Below are 23141 nucleotides of genomic sequence, written 5' to 3' on the forward strand. Positions count from 1 at the left end.
TTCGATACAAAGTAAGTTTATATGTTGGTGGCACATACCGTTTCCTTAGCTTTCTCTTCAACGCATCCCAAGAAAAGATCTTCTCTTTACCAGCCCTAGCCCTCTGCACTTTCAAGCTCTCAAACCACAACGAAGCTCCTTTGCTCAACTTCAAGATTGCATACTTACAGCGTTTGTTATCGTCAAGGTCCTTGAAATCGAGCATCCTATCAATTTTGAGCTCCCAATCCAAGTAATATTCAGGATCAGTTCCTCCAACAAACTCCGGCAAATCTGTGATTTTAAATTCATCACTAGAGCGAACTGGCTCTCCACATCGTGGCTGACACCGCGGATTAGTCTCATGAATATTTTCTAATGCCCTACAGAGACTATTCATAAACTCAGGATCGTTAAAATCCATATCGGTAAAAAGATCAATAACCTGGATCTGATACCAAATGATACGAAAATTATTCGAACTTTCGTGGTAGCGGAAGAAAATCAACAACTCGTGACCAGAAACGATGAAGAACGGAGGCGATGAACAGTAACGTGAATAGTGATGGGTGAACAGTACGTGAATAGTAACACGGTGAACAATAAATTTTTTGGTGTTTTTGATTTTTCTGAACAACGAAAATAAAAGGGATATTTGCTCGATCTAGACCTATAGATCTAACAATGGTGATTTATAGTTAAGACCTATTAACTATAAATCGAGTTAATGTTTGAAAACGCGTCAAACAAGAACTAGTTTTGGATCGAAAATGTGTCGAACCGAGAGAAACAATTGCAAAGCAAAAGCTTGAGATTTTATTATAACTTGAATGAAGAAATAACAATATACATGACCCTTATTTATAGTTCTAAAACCGACCTAGAGGTCAGCTATTACTCTCCTAAAACAAGCTGAAAACAGAGCAACAATCTTTCCTAAAATCGACTTTCCTAAAGCTATTATAATTGTCTTGCCTTATTCTGAAATTACTATTAGGAAATAAACTACTTTGCAATATTTAGTTGCTTTTTCTTAAATAATAATAATAATACTAATAATAATAATAATAATAAGTAAGCCACCGAATTAAATTAAACTCCAAACTTCTGTACTCCGAGTTGGATCAATGCTCCATGAGCCTTGCTTGCATTTGAGCCCAAATAAACGACATTGCTTTGATTTGCGTGCACTACTGCATTTTCCACTTCCTTGACATCGAGCACAACTTCGTCATCTACATTTGGCAAGGACATTTTCGGATCAAGGTTCCAAAATCCTCGCTCTGATACCACTTTGTAACACCCCCACATAACAAGGTGCCTTACCAAGGACCACCCTAGCATGAGAAGTTGTTACCATCTCGGTTGCCCAAGGTTAGTATATCAAAAGTAACCATTCAGAAACATTTATTAAAGTATAAGTTTAACGATTACACTGTCTCAAAGAAATACCAAAACGAAAGTGTATAAAATCTTAATACAAACGAAATCCAAAACATCTAAACTCGTAACAGCGGAAGCTAGACTCGAAGTGATGACATCCCATCCTTATCCCCATAGCTAAAGACAACCATCACCTGTCACAATATGCTCACCATCCCCGAATGGATCACCACAGTTTCACAAAACAACGGGGTCAGTTCACTGCATAATCAAAATAAGCAAAATACAAGAATAACAATGACAACAACTCCACAATCCTTCTCCATTCCCAATCATGCCTCATAACTGACTACACACTTAAGTGTGTAGTCCTGCCAAATTACTGCCGCAACAATTAATCCACACCGCCAGTGAGGGGGACCGCAACCTTGCCCACCTAAGCCCCGCTCATCGCAACGAGCAACAACTCATGTCCATTAATGTGCACACCCCCCTTGTGTCGAGTTCCACAAGGGGCGAATCAGGGGCGTGAAGCCACTCCCACAAGTGACTCCACTCAGCTGAGGACGGACCTCATCAACATACCAATCCACCACAACTCCAACAATCAAGAAATACAAACCAACAACAATGCTAATCATGCCAATACAATCACAATCACCACATCTTAAATTAATTATGCAATCAACTGAGTAGGGAAGCCGTACCTTAGCACAGATCCGAATACGAGTCTACAGCGGAACTTCGAAACGCTCTTCTACAAATCCTTCACCTAACAACAATCACAACAATCCAATCACAACATGCAATCACCCTTTTTTCCCCAAATTCCAATACTAGGGTGAAACCCTAAAAGACAAAACTAACAAAAGATATAAGACTAGTGACTTACCGACGCAACTGACGTGCGAGAAAGAGATGAACAAGGACTCACGAATAATCAAAGGTCTTGGGAGTGATTATGGATGATTAGAGAACGTATAAATGATTTAGGTTTTGGTAAAAAGGGAAAAGTGAAACTGTTAAACGTAATTTATAACTCTAATCATCCTTAACCAAACCGCGGAAATAATTCCCGTCAGACCGGATACTCGTTCGAGTACTGAGAGTACTCGGCCAAGTATTACCATACTCGGCCGAGTGTTCCTGGACAGTAGCCTGACCGGAAAACACACGACACATTACTCGGCCGAGTAACAGGACTCAGAAAACCGTGGTATTACAACTATCTTCGAGGACGGTTCTGTATTAAAACATTATTTTTGAGAAAATTGGATAGTTAGTGTATCGTCAAGGAGGAGACTAGAAACTGAAATCAAGTTACAGTGAAGATTAGAGGCATATAAAACATCTTTTAAAACGAGACGAGGAGATAAAATAATGTCTCCGCATTGAGTGCCACTAGTGAGATCACCGTTAGGAAGGCCGACTGAAAGCAGAAAATTTTTACGAATATTAGAAAAATGAGATAGACATCCCGACATGTGGTGAGATGCCCATGCGTCAATTATCCAAGACGAAAAAGGTATGTTACCGTTTAGGCGATCCGAAGACGATGACTTGTGAGTCTGCAATAATTGAGAGAGTTCGACACGCTCGGTAGGAGTTAGGATGTTCAAGTCAATATCGGTGGGACCAGCAGTAGGCGTTGAGGATAAGGCTCCATGAGTGGTGGTCTAACTTACCATGTGAGCACGAGGAGCGTGGGTAGATTGACTTCTGTTTTGACAACGTTCGTCCGCAACAATAACGGCCTGACTCATGTCAGTAGCATCGGGACTGAGGTAGATACGATCATGGGGTCTATCCCCTCACCAATTGGGAAACTTTCCGGTGACACGAAAAAAAGTTCTAAACGTGTGACCAGATCGTTTACAAGCAATACAAAAGGGTTTAGTGGTGTTATTATTATCGGGTGTGTCAATGCGAGTGGATGGATTTCCCCTGTTTTCACGAGACACCCCCTGTATTTCTACCCTCATAAGTAATATTAGCAGTAAATATCATGGGCTCGAGACGGGGTTCAGTTTGCGAATTATTGAATGTATTGCGCATACCTTCCTCTTGTAAAAGACGACTATAAATGTGATTCATATTTGGATGGGGATCGGTTCTAAGGATATGAGAGCGAAGAACAACGAAGCGGGCATCAAGACCCATAAGGAAATAGCGTACTCGTTTCGTTTCGTGGCGATGATCCAGGAGAGTAACTAAATTACAAGAGCATGGGTTTCACGCACAGGCTGGAATAGGATCATTAGCAAGTAAATCGTCCCACGGCTTTTTAATTCTGCCATAGTAGGACATAATTATCTTCGTTGGTCCCTGATTGCAAGCAATTATGTCAGATTCTAATTGAAAAATTTGAGCATCGTTTACCAGAGTGAAGCGATGTTTGATGTCGGCCCAAAGTTGCGTGGCTTCATCTCGGAGGGAAATGGAATTCTTGAGATCTTTTTCAATAGAATTAAAGATCCAAGCCGTCACCAACGCATTTGCAGAACGCCAAGATTTTTAATCGGGATCGGTTGTGGCAGGTTTAGAAATCATGCCATCAATATAGTCTAACTTTCCTTTGGCAAAGAGAGCTAGTCGAAGATCGCGAGACCATTCGTCGTAATTGGCGCCATTAAAGACAACCTGGGTGATTTTACTTCCCGGATTTTCGAATGGAACGATGGAAAATGATGAATTTGTTTTGGTTTCAATAATGGATTGATCGAAATTCGGCATGAGGAAGGTTTTTACGAGACACAGAGGCGAAAGATTTAATGAAAAATCCTTAAGCCTGATACCATAATATGAAACGTAATACTATAGAAGCATAAAGCGTGTGACTGTATTTCTTATTCTGTTTGATACAATGTGTATATTCATCTATATATACATAACAAATATCGCTTATTTACGGAAGGAAATATCATCAACAGCTATGTAATATTTTTACAAGGAAATAATCACAAATTCCCTTATGTGATTTATAGGAGCCAACGACTCTTTGGGAGGAAGAGCAACGGCTCTTTGTAGCCATGTTATTAACTACTTTGACTTCTGTTGGTCCAACTCGCGAGTAACTATCATAACTACGATGAATTTGGTTTTTTAGTTTGATCCAAAAGTTTAGTAGTTTTGAGTTATGTTGGGAAAGTAACCCCAACATTATTGATGAGCTAATAACATATAGAGTCTTTATGTTAGAGTCATATGTTTTAAGTTACTACCATTTATGTTTTAGATGTTTTGTAATTAGTAGTATGTAAATGTTAGGAGTTAGATTTTATATGATATTAAAGACTCTTAATGTTAGTAGGTAAGTTAGGACTTACGACCTTATAAATAGAGGTCATTAGTCATAGTTGGAAAGTAAGAGTGTATGCTTAATATCCCGAGCTAAGCATAGTTGGAAATCTTGCTAGTAGCTAAGTGTTGGAAGACTGATTGTATTATTGTTATTGTTTGAATAATAATACAAGTTGGGTTGTGGGTTAATCCCATAACAAAATATTGTGTCTTTCCATTTTATATTATTTGTACTAAAAACCCCAACAAGTGGTATCAGAGCTACAGCTCGATGGAGAAAAGTTTTGGAACAAAGTTTGAGATGGAGTTGTTCAATGGCAAGAACAATTTTTATAGCAAAGCATGATAAAGGATGTTCTCATACAACAGGGGTTGTATGCGACTCTTGAAGATAAAAGGCCCGATGATGTTCAAGTTCTCAAATGGGAGGACATGAAATTACGCGCGGTTAGTACAATCCGTTTAGCGCTTGCACCCAAAATCAAGTATAGTGTGTTAGAGGAGACAAATCCTAAGGACTTGTGGACCAAGTTATGTAGCATTTATAATGCGAAGTACTTGGCTAACAAACTATTCTTGAAGAAAGATCTTATCAAGCTCGAGATGGTAGATGATGGCGATTTGAGGGACCATCTAAACAAGCAAGTTCAATGGCTTGATCACCCAATTGGCGAATTTGGATGAGACATTTAAAGAAGAAGATAAGGCAATAATGTTGTTGGCTTCTCTTCCCAAAAAGTATAACACGGTTATTACTAGTTTACTTGTGGGGAAGACAACATTGGCCCTAGATGAGACCGTTGTGGTTTTGCTTGAGTCCGAAAAGTTGATGAAGCAAGGACCAAGGAGGTGCTGACTCTTCAAGTGATGGAGGAGCTTTTGTGGGTGAATATCGCGGCAAGAAGAAAGGCAGTTGGAAAAAGCACAATCCCAACATCAAGTGCTTCTACTGCGGTGAGTTAGGTGATATACAAACTGTATGTCCTAAGGCAAAAGAAGATTTGAAAGAGTTGAAAAAGACTCGTACTAGTGGGGTTGCAGCTATGACAGAAGTCGTTGATGATGGTGAGCTCTTAATGGTTCATGGTGAAAAGGAACCTAGTGAGAGATGGGTGTTAGATTCGGGAACTTCCTATCACATATGTGGAAGAAAAGAGCGGTTCTCTTCTTATGAAGAATGTGAAGGAAAGATGGTTAGTTTGCTAAATGGTGATAAGGCAAAGATTGAGGGGATTAGTGAGGTGAAGGTAAGACTTCATGATGGCCAAGTTAGAAGGTTTGGTGGTATTAGATACATACCAAACATTAGTAGAAATTTAATCTCATTGGGTAGATTAAATGGTAAGGTGATTCTCAAAGGTAGAAGAGGGAAAACTAACTTATTCACATTTTATTGAAGATGTGGTGAAGATGGGTTAGTTGAAGGGGAAGTTCTCCCAGGTTAAGGTTGGATCGCTCCGCTCGATGATTGACAAGTCCAAAGTAATGTTGGGCTTAAGGGGAGGTTTGTTAGGAAAGTAACCCCAACATTATTGATGAGCTAGTAACATATAGTCTTTACGTTAAAGTCTTATCTTTTAAGTTACTATCATTTATGTTTTAGATGTTTTGTAATTAGTACTATGTAAATGTTAGGAGTTAGATTTTATATGATGTTAAAGACTCTTAATGTTACTCGGTAAGTTAGAACTTTGGAAAGTAAGAGTGTATGCTTAATATCCTGAGTTAAGCATAGTTGAAAATCTTAGCTAGTAGCCAAGAGTTTGAGGATTGATTGTGTTGGAGTTTTGGTTGCTCCAAAGCTTAAGTAAAACAACACTTATCCCACATTGGAAGAATAGTGGGGGAGTGTTGTATTTATATATGGAAGAGAGTTAACAAGAGTTAACTAGACTATAGTGGGTAGACTATAGTCTCCCCACGCGCGCGCCGCCGCCGCCGTCCGGCCGGCTCGTGACACGTGCGCGGTGTGGTGGGGCCCCTTTTTGCTACTGGTCCGAATTTTCTCCTCGGATTCTTTTTTATAGCTGTTGAGATTTTATTCCGCAATAAATACAAAATTCATTACACGATTTATGACAATTAAATCGCACAAAAATGGCATTCACTTTTCGACTGTTGGAGGAGCCTCTTGGATACTATATAAATCTTCTTCCTCCTCAGTTTTACATACACAGAAAAATACAAATCATCTCCTTCTCTATATCGTCCCTTTTATGCTATCAATATTGAGAACAGTTCCCGCTTCTGTCCTTGGTGTGCAACATTGTGCGGAAGGAGGCGTTAACCCTGGAATCGGTGACCACGGAACCCAAGGAGCACCTGTGTGGGGGTCTAACTAATTTAGGGCAGTGTCTTACACGACGTCTCGATTAAGGGTCGTTTCGGATCAGCTAAGTTCAATTTCTTTCAATCTAAATCAGTTAGCGAACTTCTCTGATCTTTGTTTTTGTCTACTGTTTTATTCTTTTTAAACAATGACAAACCCATCCGGAAATTCTGACGATTCTAATGTCAACCGAGAAATTGTTTCGGTTACCCCTAATGTCCCTGTTAACAATTTCACAATGCCACACAGAATTGTCCCTGACCTTAGTAAGATGGAACCGTTAGATGGAAAAAATTATAGGAGATGCTCTGAAAAAATTCTGTTTTATTTCTCGCAATATGAGATTGACTATGTGTTATTTCAAGAACCACAGTCTACTGAAGAGTCTAGTTCGTCTGAAGTTGTCAAACCTGATCCTAAATTTGCTAAAGACAATAAGACTGTTAAAGGTGTCATGTTACATTATATGGTTGATAATTTGTTTGACATCTACTGCAAAACTAAGACTGCTAAAGGGATTTGGGATGCTTTAGAAACTAAGTATGGTACTGATGATTTCGGTACTAAGAAGTATGCAGTAGCAAGATGGTTAAAATTTCAGATTACCGATAGCAAACCTATAATGGATCAAATACATGAGTACGAAAATATGGTTTCTGAAATTATTGGTGATGGGATGGTGTTGTGCGAGTATATGCAGGCTAATGTTCTGATTGAGAAATTGCCTTCTCCTGGTTGGGATGAGTATAAGAAACATCTGAGGCATAAGAAGAAAGACATGAAGTTGCAGGAGCTGATTGGTCATATCAAAATTGAGGATTCCACAAGGAGCCAGGATCGTGCCAGGACTAATGCTACTAACACCGTTAAGGCTAATGTTGTTGAATACAGGAACACAGGTACAAACAACAGGAGCTATGATCAATACAACAAATCACAGAATTCTGATAAACCAATAAAGACAATGACAGGAAATTGCTGGTGGTGTGATAAGCCCGGTCATCCCGCTTTCAAGTGCAAGGCCAAGAAAGCTTATGAAGAAAGGCAACAAAATCAAGGGAATCGCAACAATGCACATGGTGGAAAATTCCAAAAGAAAGACAACAAGCCACAAGCTAATGTTGTTGAAGGCTCAAGTGAGGGTGATGATATAATTGCTGCAATGGTATCCGAGATTAATCTGGTCGGAAGCTTGGTGGAATGGATTGTTGACACAGGAGCTACACGCCATATTTGCACCAACAAGGATCTTTACAAGGAGCTCAAAGATGTTGATGAGAAAGAGGTAGTGTATGTTGGCAACTCCAGCAAGGTTCCAGTCCTCGGCATTGGCAAGGTGCGCCTGAAACTCACTTCTGGCAAAGTTTTAGCTCTTGAAAATGTGCTCTATGTGCCTGATATGCGTAGAAATTTAATCTCTGGTGCTTTACTTAATAAGGCTGGTCTTAAACTTACTTTTGAGTCTGATAAGTTAGTCATGTCTAAGAATGGTCAATTTGTTGGCAAAGGTTTTTGTAATGGTGGTCTGTTTGTTCTTGATGTTGAAATGAATGCATCTACTTCTTCTGCTTATATCGTTGAGTCCATTGATATTTGGCATTCTAGACTTGGGCATGTTAACACTAAATCCATTAAACGCATGAAAACAATGAATCTGTTGCCTAATTTGATTTCTTATGACATGGATAAATGTTAAATATGCGTGGAAGCAAAGCACTCTAAGAAACCTTTTAAGGAAGTGACCAAAAGGCAAACCGAATTGTTAGAACTTATTCACACCGACTTGGCTGATTATAAAAATTGTGAAAGTAAGGGAGGTAAAAGATATTATATAACCTTTGTGGATGATTGTTCTAGATATACTAAGGTTTATTTGTTAAGGAATAAGAATGAGGCTGAGGATATGTTTATTATTTATAAGGCTGAGGTTGAAAATCAACTTGATAGGAAGATTAAACGTGTAAGGTCTGATCATGGTGGAGAATACAAATCTGAATTTTTGGTGGATTTTTGTCAGAAAAATGGTATTATACATGAGTTTTCAGCCCTGTATACCCCCGAACAAAATGGTGTAGCAGAGAGGAAAAATAGAACATTAAAGGATATGATGAATGCTATGCTACTATCTTCTGGGTTATCTGATTTTATGTGGGGGGGAAGCTATCCTATCTACCTGTCATGTTTTAAACCGTGTACCTCATAAGAAACTTGATGTGACACCTTATGAGATTTAGAAGGGTTATCCACCTAATTTGAGGTTTCTGAAAGTTTGGGGATGTCTAGCCAAAGTTGCCTTACCTGCTTTTAAAAGAGACAAAATAGGGCCTAAAACCATTGAAAACGCTAGGAGGGCTTGAACCCCCGACCTTGTGGTTAACAGCCACACGCTCTAACCAACTGAGCTATTCCAGCTATCATTGGTAGTGTCATGTATCTTATGTGTTCATCTCGTCCTGACATTGCATATTCTGTTGGGAGATTGAGTAGATATACTCATAATCCCGGTCATGATCATTGGAGTGCATTAGTTCGTTTGCTTAAATATCTTAAAGGTACAGATGAGTTTGGATTATCTTATTGTGGTTATCCTCCAGTTTTGGAGGGATATTGTGATGCTAACTGGATCTCGGAGAGTAAGGATATACACTCTACCAGTGGTTATGTTTTTACTTTAGCAGGAGCAGCTGTATCTTAGAGGTCATCCAAGCAAACATGTATTGCGAGATCTACAATGGAATCGGAATTTATAGCTCTCGAATTGGCTGGTCGAGAAGCAGAATGGTTGAGAAGTTTAGTAGCGGACATTCCTCTTTGGCCAAAGCCCGTGCCATCTGTGCCGCTACATTGTAACTCGCAATCTGCCATTCATGTAGCCAAGAATAAGGCTTATAATGGCAAGAGTAGGCATATACGCCTAAGGCATAATATTGTTTGTAACTTGATCAAGTTTGGTGTTATTTCTTTAGATTATGTGAGGTCGGAAAGTAATATTGCCGATCCACTGACAAAGGCCTTAAATAGGAAACTAGTTTCAGAAACTGCTAAAAAGATGGGATTGAGTCCACCTACGTAGTGCTTTTACGATGGATACCAAATCTGGATTACCAGATTCAATGAGGTCAAACGAAATCGTCGAGCATTGCTTGTATTCTCTTATTTTGATGAATAAAGGAGGTTATTCAGTTTATCCCTTTTAGCATGTTTGTTTACTGCAGGGTTAGGTTGGACAGGTGGTAGTCCTTAATGAGTTCCATATCTCACGGTTTGAGTGGTGTGTGCAGTACACACTTGATGGACTCACCTACGTGATTGTGGAGTGTTGGCCGCCTCCTATGAGAATAGATGTGGGCTATTCTCTAATGCAATCATGAGACAGGGTTTTTCATGGGGCCATAAGTTACTCGAGGGAACTGTTCTCATCTCCATCCTTTTTCAGGTTCAAGACTATGTTCACCTGATTATAGCTTTTCTTATATTTCTTTTGTTTTCTTAAGTTTGGACCAAGTGGGGGATTGTTGGAGTTTTGGTTGCTCCAAAGCTTAAGTAAAACAACACTTATCCCACATTGGAAGAATAGTGGGGGAGTGTTGTTTTTATATATGGAAGAGAGTTAACAAGAGTTAACTAGACTATAGTGGGTAGACTATAGTCTCCCCACGCGCGCGCCACCGCCGCCGTCCGGCTCGTGCGCGGTGTGGTGGGGTCCCTTTTTGCTACTGGTCCGAATTTTCTCCTCGGATTCTTTTTTATAGTTGTTGAGATTTTATTCCACAATCAATACAAAATTCATTACACGATTTATGACAATTAAATCGCAGAATCAATGGCATTCACTTTTCGACTGTTGGAGGAGCCTCTTGGCTACTATATAAATCTTCTTCCTCCTCAGTTTTACATACACAGAAAAATACAAATCATCTCCTTCTCTATATCGTCCCTTTAATGCTATCAATATTGAGAACAGTTCCCACTTCCGTCCTTGGTGTGCAACATTGTGCGGAAGGAGGCGTTAACCCTGGAATCGGTGACCACGGAACCCAAGGAGCACATGTGTGGGGGTCTAACTGATTTAGGGCAGTGTCTTACACAACGTCTCGATTAAGGGTCGTTTCGGATCAGCTAAGTTCAATTTCTTTCAGATTGTATTATTGTTATTGTTTGAATAATAATACAAGTTGGGTTGTGAGTTAATCACATAACAAAATATTGTGTCTTTGCATTTCATATTATTTGTACCAAAAACCCAACAAGTTGAGTTTTAAATTAGTTGGAGATTTCACTAACATGTATCAGCTTCTCAGTCCACACGTTTATATGCAAAAGACAAGTAATTTTGAGTCCTCTTTGTGTTTAACTAGTTGATCTCACATATTACAAGTATCAGATCCTCAATCCACAGGGGTGTAAACAGTGACAGATCTTGATATACGTACGAGAAAAAAAAAAAAAAATGGGGGGGGGGGCCGAGATCTACCTAAGGTCCTCTACTGGATTTAAAAACTACTTGATGAAAGGGAACAAACTTTGTTTGGCTTCAGGGGGGCTGCTTCTACAACTTCTTTACACACCACCCAAACGTAAGTCTCTATGTTGGGCCTGGCTGCTAAAGGTCGTCGACAAATTACTAAATATCGTCGACAATTTTAGTGAACTTCCAAAATTGCCCCTCCCTCACACTCCCCCTAATATTTTCCTTTTTATTCAAAAACTTCCTTTCACTTTCGAATTTTTGAAAAAAAATAACCCGACTCAAATAACAACAAAAAAACGTATCGATCGCATCATTTCCGTCACGAATTCAAACATTCAACAAGGTATGTGATTAGTATTCAAATTTTTTTGTAATATTTTGCTTAGTTTGTAAATGTGTGACGGAATTAGGATAGATGCCAAAGTTGTGACGGAATTAGGATAGATGCTTTGATTTCAATCGGATTTAGTCGTGTTACGCGAAAATCAAACGGAATAATCGAAACAATTAATTGAAAAAAAAAAAAAAAAAAAAAAAAAAAAAAGGGAAAACACGGTTTCTGGGCTGGGACGAGGAACCTCTTCGTCCAAGACCAGGCCCAGACGGAAGGTTTTCTCGTCTGATATGGGCTGTGGACGAAAGTTCCTTTCGTTTGGGCTTGGTGGTGGACGAAGAATCCCCACGTCTGGCCCATTTTCACGTGTTTTTTTTTTTTTTTTTTTTTGTTTTAGAAATTGTCGTTACTTTTTTTTTTTTTTTTTTTTTTAAAAAATAAATTTTGTTCCGTCTTGTTTTGTTATCGTTATAAAGTAATAAATTATTAATAATAATTGTCGTTCGTGGCGAAGTCGTTGTAAATATATATTTTTTCCGTCTCGTTTTGTCGATGTAAAATATAAATTAATTATCACTAATAAACTTCTTTTGGGGATATTTTGTTTTTTTATTTATTTTTTAATTTACATAAACTTATATTTATAAATTCTTTGTTTTATTAATTTAAGTAATCAAGTTGTTGTAAATATGTTTTTGTTGCGTCTCGTTTAGTTTACGTAAAATATTAATTAATTATTATTAATAAACCCCGTTCCGGGTTATTTTGTTTTTTTTTTTTAATTTTTAATTTACTTAAACTTATATTTATAAATTCTTTGTTTTATTTTTTGAATAGATGGCCGGTGGAGGAAATGACCGTCAAGTTCGAGCTCGAAAGGGGCTCCAGTTTGAGTCTGAGGTTGGAGATGGTAGTACCGATTCGTGGACTGATGAGCGGGTGGAGGAGGAGCTGGTTCGGTCTGGTGATGTGATAGGTGAGGAGGAGGCGGGTATTGAGCGAGTGCGTAGGGTGCCACGTAGACGGACTGAGGAGGGGCGTTTCGAGCGGAGGTCGGATGGTAGTTCTAGTAGTGTGGTGGCTCCGAAGAAGAAGTCGGGTAAGGATGTCTCTTGGTTGATCGATCATCGTGTTCTGGTGGTCCCGACTTTCCCCACGTGATTCCTAGCTTCGGGGGCCACATTGCCAACACCATATGGGCGACTCCTAATGAGGTTGGTCGACCGCGGTTTGACGGTTACCACCGGTTTGGTAAGACGAGGTTGTTGAGTTGTTGGCCACTCCTCCGGCCGTTAAGACTATTTATGACGGATCTTGGTCTTTCTCACCTATTAGATTCCATGGCCGAGAATTATAACATGCCCCTTATTTCTCGCTTTTGTTGAGAGATGGCAACCCGACACCAACGATTTTTCACATGCCTTTTGGGGAGATGTCCATACTCCTTCACGATGTTGCGCAGATCTTAGGCGTTCGGGTTCTTTGTGCTAACTCGTTGTAAGGTGGAGAGTAATGACGGGATGTTGGCGGATCCCCTTATGTATGTATGTGGCTTCTTTGGGATTTCATCAGAGAAGTTGAGGTTGCCGTTAAACTCTACTAAGAAGGTCCCTATTTACAAGAGTGGGGTATATTTGTAGATGCGGTTTGTGAAACTACGAGAGCTAATTGTGATGTTGTTTTTGCTCGGGGGTTTTTGGTCATGTGTGTTGGGGTCGACACTTTTTGTCGACAAATCGGGTGATAGGTTACGTCCTCGCTTGTTTCCTTTAGTGTATGATACTGATGGTGTACACGACTACGCTTGGGGAGCCGGTGTACTTGCCTTCATGTACCGACATTGGGGTGGCTTCACGTCTTTGGTGTGAAGACTATTGGTGGTTGCTTGACCTTGTTGCAATCGTGGATCTATGAGTATTTTCCTATGTTCGGACCCGGTCCACCTTCGGCAATTGACCCTACTCAGCCTCGGTCGTGTTCTTGGAGATCCGTTGGTCCTTTCGCTCAAAATGCGGAGAAATTGTTGGAGTATCGGAGGTTGTTAGATGGGCTTACTTGTGCTTCCATTAGGTGGGATCCGTACGGGCGCGTCGGAGGAGTATCATCCTCGTACTTTGTATACCGGTTGTATTCGTTTCATGGACATAGCGGAGCCGTACCGGCTGATCGGTGTTTACGACGGTTTGGGTATGTGCGATCATACCCAATCCCATTATGAGATTGACGCGCATCGTCCCCGCCGGGTTTAGGGTACGAGGTTAGTGTTGGGGTTGGGGAGACCGATCATCTTTGGGATTCTTTGGCGGGATCACGTGGTTCAACTTTCTCGTAAATCGAGACCAGTTAGCTTCCCGGGTGAGACGGAGCCAGAGTATGAGGCTTGGTTTAATGGGAATTCTCACCCGTTCATCATTGATCCCGACCACCATGATGAAGATGATTGGAAAATAGAAAAGGTTGAAGATGAGTGCAAAATTACAACATTATGTAGATGTTTATATAGGGAAAAATGTGACCGTTATAATTCAAAATAGCCGTTATAATTCAAATGTTACCGTTACAATTCAAATGTTACCGTTATAATTCAAATGTTACCGTTATAATTCAAAATAACCGTTACAATTCAAAAACAGCCGTTATAATTCAAATGTTACCGTTATAATTCAAATGTTACCGTTATAATTCAAAATAACCGTTACAATTCAAAAACAGCCGTTATAATTCAAATGTTACCGTTATAATTCAAAATAACCGTTACAATTCAAAAACAGCCGTTATAATTCAAATGTTACCGTTATAATTCAAAATAACCGTTACAATTCAAAAACAGCCGTTATAATTCAAATTTTACCGTTATAATTCAAATTTAACCGTTACAATTCAAAAACAAAATTTATAATTCAAATTTTACCGTTATAATTCAAATTTAACCGTTATAATTAATAGGTTATAAATAGGCCATTCTATGTCAATTTCAATCACAACATCCAAATCATCTTCACTCACTACAATACTAATTATTAACTCACAACATCCAATTCCAAAATGGTTCTCACAAATGCTCAAAAAACCAGAGTTTATCAAATAAGAATCGATTTAATTGTTCAAAATTTACCAATTCTAATTGAGCGTCTTGAATCAGTGGTTCCCAGTGACACTGTATGGCACATGCTTGAAGAACCTCCAATTGGGACCCTTTGTATAATTTTACAAGGAAACCCGGATCATGTTCTAACTCCAGCAGTTACAGATGAGGTTGTTTCTGATGAAGTACTAAACGAGAAGATGTGGGAGTTTCGTAGGTTGAAAAGTGATATCTTTACATATTTTGAGCGCATTCTCACCGTGATCGATTACCCAAGACTATCAGACTTATGTGCTGGTAGAGTGCCGGGGCAAGGAATTCTTTATCTCTACTTGAATGATCACGGTAATCGGGACTACGAATTTCCCTAAGTAAATCTGTTCTAGCCATCGTGAAATGAGATTGGTCACCCCGAACAGCATGTGAGATAACTCGAAAACCACAATGACCGTCTCCGTAAGGATTAAACCATGCTTCTACATACTCGTGAAAAAATGAAGGCAGGAAGTCACGATAAGGAAAATACCTCAAATCACCAATGGTGTAGTCGACCTCAAGAGGTGCGCAATACGTTGTGCCGAAACTCTCCGTAGTCGTGGTAGCAGTGGTAGACGGTGTACCGGGGCCCGTTTGAGTGGACCGGGGGGTTCTATATGGAGTAAAACGAACCGACGGAGTAGAACGGGGAGTAGACGACGGAGTAACAGGAACCGTCGGAGTAGAACGGGGGGTATTAGACGGAGTACGTTGGGAAGACGGAGTACGTACTCGAACCCGTGCACGCGCATGCTCAACGGCGGACGGATCTCTACGAGTTCCCCTACTCGGACGTCCTCTAGGGTTCTCGTTCACCCGAGGCTCGTTTACATCCTCCTCTTGCGGATGTATCTGAGAGTAAAGGGCATCGAACATGGATGATCTCATACTCGGATCTGCATTCCGAATTTCATCGAATAACTCCTCCAATCGATCATCGTCACAAGTCGGCATTGCCTCCGAACCATCGTACTCTAACTTCCTCCAAAATGCATGTAAAACATCAACAGGAACCCGAGATCCGTTTCTAGCAATGCGATGAAGTGAACAAGCACATAACAAACCAAGTGTAGTAGCCTTTACACAACCGCAATCGATCATCAAGGCATCTTCCGTCATCTTGGCACCCCTTTCGAATTCTTCACGCAATTCAATGATGGCATTCTTTGATATTTTATAGGAAAGCCTGGAAAATAATCTCTGAATCCCCGTCAACCGCTTCGTTCTAGATAACTCCAACAAGTGTCGGATCTCAACATGTTGCGTTTCCATCAAAGAATGAAACCGAATCCGATGCTATCAATCGCGCCCGATTTAAGGCTATTCACCATCTCTTCAAATTCGCATGAGCCGACTCAACCCGGGATGTAGAAGTATTCCCAAAATGACTTATCTTGTTCGTTCTATACTTGACCCATTTTTCCAAGTGCGGGAACCATTGCCTCTCAATATAAGCCGCCACTCCCGCCCATTCCCTTGCCAATTTGCCCCACGCAACATTAAACTTTTCTTCGGTTTCCGCCTCGACAACCGCAGTAAACAAAGTAAAGGTTACGTGCTTAGCCCAACCATCCTGACCCGTGATATCAAGTGCTTTCGTCTCCACGTTAGAATATATATGCCAAAGACATAGCAAGTGAGACGAATCCGGAAAAACAATGGGAATCGCGTTCAACAACCCTCCCTCGCAATCGCAGAACAATAACATTAGGTTGAACGGCATCATTTAGCAGGGCCTTCAGTTTCCGTAGGACCCACAAATATTTCTCCTCGGACTCATGCGTCACAAGAGCATATGCGATGACAAAGCTCTTCCCGACGGGTGTGACTCCAACCATCTCAACAAGCGGAAGACGGTATTCATTTGTCTTGTACGTGGAATCGATCTCACCACATAATAGTATGATCGAAACATCTTAACGGCTTCGGGATGAGACATGAACACGTGGGTTAGCTCGTCGGTCTCCGATCGCTGACCCAATAATGAACGTACTTATCTTTGAACCGCAAGTGCTAACATCTCATTGTCTTGGGTTTCTCCCTTCTCTTTCCTCGGCCCTTACTTTCTGAGAACGGTTGTAGATTTGTCGCCGATTAGGTCTTGACTTTTCCGTTCCGTGATGCAAACCCGCACTAATAATTGCCGGTCTAACGTGAGCTCTAACTTGGGCATCGATATAAGCCAACTCCTCGTCATCAAGCTTTGCAAAGTATCTGTCGCCGTCACAATACAACGTTAAACCATGATTATGAAACCCGGATCTCATCACAAGCTGCCACTTATTCTCTTCTAATTCAACAACTTTCATTGAAAATTTGCAATTGCACCACGCGGTAGCGGTGTTACCCCTCATTAAAGAATCGGCATCCTTATTTACGGGACCTTTTCCACCCATCCGACAAACAAAATAACGTTGTCTCAAATTCGTGTTACGACCAACTTTCTTGTTGCTTGCTTTTTTTATACCAAACCCGAGTCGGAGCCCGATCTCATATGCCCAATTAAACGCTTCAAGACTAGATGCAAAAATCAAGGTTGTCGTAAAATGATCTGAGTAATCAACACCGTCTCCATCGTTAATCACCTGCGCACGCATTTCAACAAGTTAGTTATTAATTCAATTATTTGCTACGGGACTAGTCGAAGTAAATATAAAATAATATAAAATTAATACAAACACGGTAATAAGTTATTTTTTGAATTGTACACAACGAGTCGGAAATAACGGAAATTAATTATAATTATTTGAATTGTCGGAAATTATAAAAAATAAAAAATTTTAATACAAAGACGGAAATTAATTATTTTATACAAAACGAGTCGGAAACAAAAAAAAAAAAAAAAAAAAAAAAAAAAAAAAAAGTAACGAGAAACTCTAAAAAAAAAAAAAAAAAAAAAAAAAAAAAAACATTTGGGCCGCACGCAGAAAGGAATCCTTCGTCCAACTCCAAGCCCAGACGAAGGAATCCTTCGTCCAAACCCATCAGGAGACGAGCCCCTGCTTCGTCTGGACTGGGCCTGGGACGTAGAATCCCCACGTCTCAGCCCAGTTCCGTGTTATTTTTTTTTATTTTTTTTTTTTTTCAATTGCTTTTTCATATAAATCCGTCACAAATTCTATCATAATTCCGTCTACATTCATGGCATCTATCCTAATTCGGGATTCAAACGATAATAAAACATAAATTTTTAACAAAACTAAATCGTAAACTAACCTCGTTACTATCTTCATTGTTGAAATCGTTGTTAAAATCGTTCCCGTTCATGTTGTTAATTACAAAACCCGACTTTTTTTTTTTTGGTTTTAAATATTTTAGTGAGACGGTGACTTGTGTTTTAGTGAGACGGTAATTTCATTTCTGTTTTGAGACGGAAATTGCATTTTGGTGAGACCGATATGGAGTCATGATATGGAGGGCAAACTTGGAATTTTACGTTAATTGTCGACGATATTTAGTAATTTGTCAGACGACGTATAGCAGGACCCATGTTGGGACCTAACATTTGTTGATTCAGTTTCTTCTCCTGATTTTGGGCTTCGTCGGAAGCAATAACAAGTCGCCTAAATGATATCCATCGACTTACAAGCTAATCTCAACTAGATTTTCAAACTCATTCGTGGGAAGCAATCAACTTTGATTTGATATGCACCACCCAAGTCTTCGGATCCGAGCCGTGTAGGACCACAAGGGTGGCACAAATTTCCTTGACATGGCTGAGCTTTAACATGGCTGTATTCTGAGGAAATCGAACTCAAAACCTCTAACTAAGCCATATAGATCAACCTCTAGCCAATGGAGTTATCAACCAATCATCTTTTTCAAGGTTTCAGATCAGATGCACAAGATATAGCAAGTTACGCAAACCCATAGCCGTCAATATTCTCAACTTTTAGCTATTCTTCTTAACATAATAGTAAGAAGTCTTATTTGAACTGGTATACATTATTAAATTGAAAGCTATGTTACAAGCGACAGTACAGCTTTTACACCCACAACCAGCAAACAGAAACTTACGGCTCATCAGTAAATTGAAGCTGCTGATAAAACCCTCAAACAAAAGCTTTTCACCATTTACGCCTGTCAGATACGGAGTATAACAGAAAATAACTCAGACACAACCACTATGAAAAAATAAAACAAGAAAAAAATATATGAATTTGAAATCGTCGTGTCCAGATCATAACACATAGCACCCACTTAATATAGGTTTTGAAGGTCACCATTTACGCCTGTCAATTAATGATGTATCAAGTTATTTCTTTAATAATCAGGTAATCAGTATCAAAATAAACCTTCAATCGATTCTGCATTTATGACGTATTGGTATTTAGTACTCACTGTTTTGCTCAAACTTTCCTAAGCAGCAAGTGCCTTGGCAGTCTCATATCTCGCACTAACTGCATCCCAGGAAACAAGACTCTCCATGAAAATTGAGATGTAATCAGGCCTTCGATTCTGCCAAAAGAAAAGCAACAGGGCAGAAAATAAATTACTAAGTTATTGACTATTGAGGTAAGCTTATAACTTGTGTTCTTCCTTTCTTTCATCCCTTTTGTTTCACGTAATATTTTTTGGAGGAATGTCGAGATTTCTCAAGAGAGAGTAATGATTTTCAGAAACCAGCCTTACCTGGTAGTCCAAGTAATATGCATGCTCCCAAACATCAATGATCAGAAGAGGCTGCATGATATACAAACCATTAACCATAGATCAAAGAGGAAAGTATATATAATGGATGAGAAAACCGAAAAGTCTGTATAAAACACGCCTTTAAATGATACATGATACTCACATTATAACCCCAAACAAGAGGGTTTACAGCATTGGGCGTCTTAACAATCACAAGCTTTTTGTCATCTTCAGATGGTTTAGGGTTTACCGCATTACCCACATCCAACTTATCCGTTTTGTCTGCAGTCAAGAATACAACAAACTTTGTAAAAAGTAAAAAATCACATTGTGAGAAAGGTAGGTACTCCCTCTGTTATTCCTCTTTTCTTTGCATTTTATATTTGCCGTTCTTATATTTTGAGACACCTCATAAACCTTCAATACATCCCATAAGATATGCTAATATCATGAAATTGAAATGTATAATGTTGAAACCAATTCGTAAAGATTCCAACTCGCAACGATTCTAACGACAGTTTTGCTTTAGAATTTTCCTCAAAATAATGTTTTGAAAAATGAAACTAAAACCAACGACTCAAAAAAATAAAAATGTCATGTCATATATTTAAGGAAAAAAACAGGCAGTGCCATGCAGATTTAATAAGTTAATTCACGGCCAGTAAGTTTTGGATATAAATAACTCACAAGCAAGCCATGCCCAACCAGAACCAAATTGTGTGGCAGCAGCAGACTTGAATTCTGTAACAAATGCTTCAAAAGAACCAAAATCTTTCTCAATTTGAGCAAAAAGTTCTCCAGATGGCTTCCCCCCGCCACCAGGTTTCATGGACTCCCAAAAGAACTCGTGGTTCCAGGCCTAAATAGAAAATGCAAACATATTAAAAGGGACAATTTTACAGTGAAAGCGTATCAATAAGAGAATATTGTTGTGTATACCTGTGCTGCATTATTGAAAGATGGAAGCATGTCACCTTTATTATATGTTACGCTCACTACATCTTCAAGCGACATCCCATCTAACTCTGTTCCAACAATTTGTTTGTTCAGGTTATCCACATATGCTCTATGATGCTTTCCCCAATGGAACTCAAAAGTCTGTTTACTCATGTGAGGCTCCAAGGCATCCTATAAAATAAAAAGAAAAATATTTCAATATGAAAGCACCTTTGTTGGTTAAGGTAAACAATCTGCGATAGCTTTGACCAAATATACCATTTGGCAAAACACAAGTCAACAACTGTACTTCAGTTGTGCTTCATTCATAATCTATGATATGAAGCTTGTTACGGGATAAGATATTTGTCTACGGGTTCATATTGACCGATAAGATTGCTTTCCATCAAACTTCATTCTATTAAATATGTGTATGAAGAGCCTGACCAAGAAAATCCAGCAAAACAGCTGGATTTCAACCAAAATATGAGAATACTATGACAAAAATGGACTACATGCTTAAGTAAACCCATATCGAAAATGCGATAAAAGCTAATCAAGAACTCCACTGCACCCCTACACCCACTTCTCCTTTCTTCAATGATACATATTCCTATCAATGAGATGTCATGCTTGCCTATAGAATAACTTGGTGTTCCTTTTCTTAACTATAAATTTGGGACACTTTTAACATAGGTCAAAAGACCAAAAAAAAAACGACATACCATATATGGTAACTTGAGCCATACAAATCCTATCCAAATGATCATAAAAGGGAAAAAAACGATTCCGTTTGTTTACAGGAATGCATCCTTTCAATGATCTAAACCACAGGAGTATAGAAGAAGTATATTACCAAAAACAAGCTGTAAGTAATGTAACTGGAATCTTACAAATGGATATGGCGGAGGCTTCAAGTCAAACTTGGCTACTACAGCAGCTCCAGCTCTTCTTACATGTGTCTGCAGTATTGCACAATAAGAGGAAGAAATAAATTTGATGTTACAGAATAAACAGGATTTTAAAAGTGAATATTTGTTTCAATTATGTTTCAAGGAGGGAGCAGTTGCGTAACCTGGATTCTGTTTCCACTATTATCTCCCATAACTTACAACAACAACAACATCTCCCATAACTTACCACTCACAATTTAGGAAACTGTTCAATTGACTCTTTGATGGCAAGAGTCTATATAAGGAAACATATTTATTCTGATTAAGGGGTTTGGAAGCCAAGTCATAAGAAATTGGGTTATTCATTAAGACAGATCAATTATTTCAAGCAATGGCTGGAGGTAAGTAATCCATCTCTTTTATCGCTTCCGCATTCATTTAATACAGGTTGATTATGAGACTAGAACATGTTATTTTAGACATTAAAACTTACAGGTTTATCTACTTAATACAGGTAAAAGTTGAAAATTACCAGCAACAACAAAAAAAAATAAAAAAAATAAAAAAATAAAAAACCACCTCCTTAAATCTCAAAGGTGTAACTGGGATAGATTTAGGTCCCCAAATAGAGCCTGAAAACAATGAAGATAATTGAAAAGTAAGAAACTTGAAGTAAATTTGTAAGTTGAAATGTAAATTTTTCATGGAAGAGATGAAAAGGGTAAAACCTGGATGAGAAACGAAGGTTGAAGACAAGGATATGGTACAAGTCGCAGCAACAGCAGACATTTTTCTGAGCTGTTCTAGAGAATAAGGATAGTTAGAGAGATAATTATGGGGTTTCAATGTTTGATTTAATTTATTTTGGTTGCAAATTTTTCGACAAAATCAATTCACAAAAAATGCTTGTGAAGAATCGAGAACCAGATATGGGTAGTAATGACGCCATGATGTCGATCGATGTTGCTGTTTTGTGAAAGTACAACAAAGCGTGCTCTTGCAGTACGTGTGTACTGCACACTCAATAGTTTGCCAACTTTGCTAACCTAATAATCGCTCAATATCAACCTCTTGTCAAAACACCAAACAAAAGCTCCGATTGGTAAAAGTAGTACTCGTAAAAAGGTAGATGCAAATTAAAAAACTAATTGAAACTTCAACAGGTAACTGATTATATAAAAAAAGTTTGGTAAAATAGTTGAAAATGTATCTAATTTTTGGTAAAATAACCTAAAAAGATATGATAATTATTTATTATTATAGATTGACATGGGTAAAATTTGGAAGATTAATTTCAGGTACCTGAAATCTCAAATACTACTCTAGCTAGCATTTTATTTCAGAAAACTTGTACTTATCAAACATTTGCAAAAAAAAATCAGGTAGCTGAAATTTTGGTCATATAAGCTACTTTGGTCAAATAATCTACCTGAAGTATCGTGCCAAACAGAGCCTAAGCCCCTGTTCTTTCTGTCTTTTTAGAGATAAACTGAACTTAATAGAACTGAACTGAACTGAAGTGAATAAAGTTGAACTGAACTAAGCTGATTTGAGCAGAATTGAACTGAAACAACAACAAAAACAACAACAATAATAATTATAAAAAGTTAATTATAATAATTGCAATATAATAACAGTAATAGTAATATTCCCTCATATTCACTATTTTCTTCCCTATTTTCTTAAACGGATTATTCAGGTTTTATTCTTCTTTCTTATTTTGGAAACATTACTCTTATTTTATTCATCTCTCTCTCCTATCA

At 38.7% G+C, this 23141-nt stretch overlaps 1 protein-coding gene and 1 non-coding gene across 3 annotated transcripts; both read right to left on the minus strand.

Annotated features, from left to right (window-relative positions):
* Window positions 1–9332: 9332 nt before the first annotated feature.
* TRNAN-GUU (transfer RNA asparagine (anticodon GUU)) lies at window positions 9333–9403 on the minus strand. The gene has a single exon. It is a non-coding gene; the product is annotated as a tRNA-Asn (tRNA).
* A 9293-nt stretch (window positions 9404–18696) lies between these two features.
* Window positions 18697–22421, minus strand: LOC141587080 (superoxide dismutase [Fe], chloroplastic-like). Of its 2 annotated transcripts, none has more exons than XM_074408500.1 (9): window positions 22107–22421; window positions 21958–22010; window positions 21379–21447; window positions 20489–20677; window positions 20237–20408; window positions 19713–19831; window positions 19550–19600; window positions 19259–19375; window positions 18697–18997 (listed from the first exon to the last, which is right to left on the minus strand). In XM_074408500.1, the coding sequence occupies exons 1-8, from the start codon at window positions 22165–22167 to the stop codon at window positions 19277–19279; spliced, it is 813 nt and encodes a 270-aa protein (XP_074264601.1). In that variant the 5' UTR covers window positions 22168–22421; the 3' UTR covers window positions 18697–18997; window positions 19259–19276. The 2 variants fall into 2 exon arrangements, with proteins under 2 accessions (XP_074264601.1, XP_074264602.1); XM_074408501.1 differs by having other exon boundaries at window positions 18697–19149; window positions 22107–22416.
* Window positions 22422–23141: the final 720 nt, after the last annotated feature.

Source organism: Silene latifolia, chromosome 6 (assembly GCF_048544455.1).
Source record: "Silene latifolia isolate original U9 population chromosome 6, ASM4854445v1, whole genome shotgun sequence".
NCBI lineage: Eukaryota > Viridiplantae > Streptophyta > Magnoliopsida > Caryophyllales > Caryophyllaceae > Silene > Silene latifolia.

Coding starts and splice junctions, on each gene's coding strand:
- LOC141587080 (XM_074408500.1), bottom strand. CDS start 22,167: ATGTCTGCTGTTGCTGCGACTTGTACCATATCCTTGTCTTCAACCTTC. Junction 19,832..20,236: donor TGGTTGGGCATGGCTTGCTT/GTGAGTTATTTA, acceptor TCTTGACTGCAG/ACAAAACGGATAAGTTGGAT. Junction 19,376..19,549: donor CATATTACTTGGACTACCAG/GTAAGGCTGGTT, acceptor TTCTTTTGGCAG/AATCGAAGGCCTGATTACAT.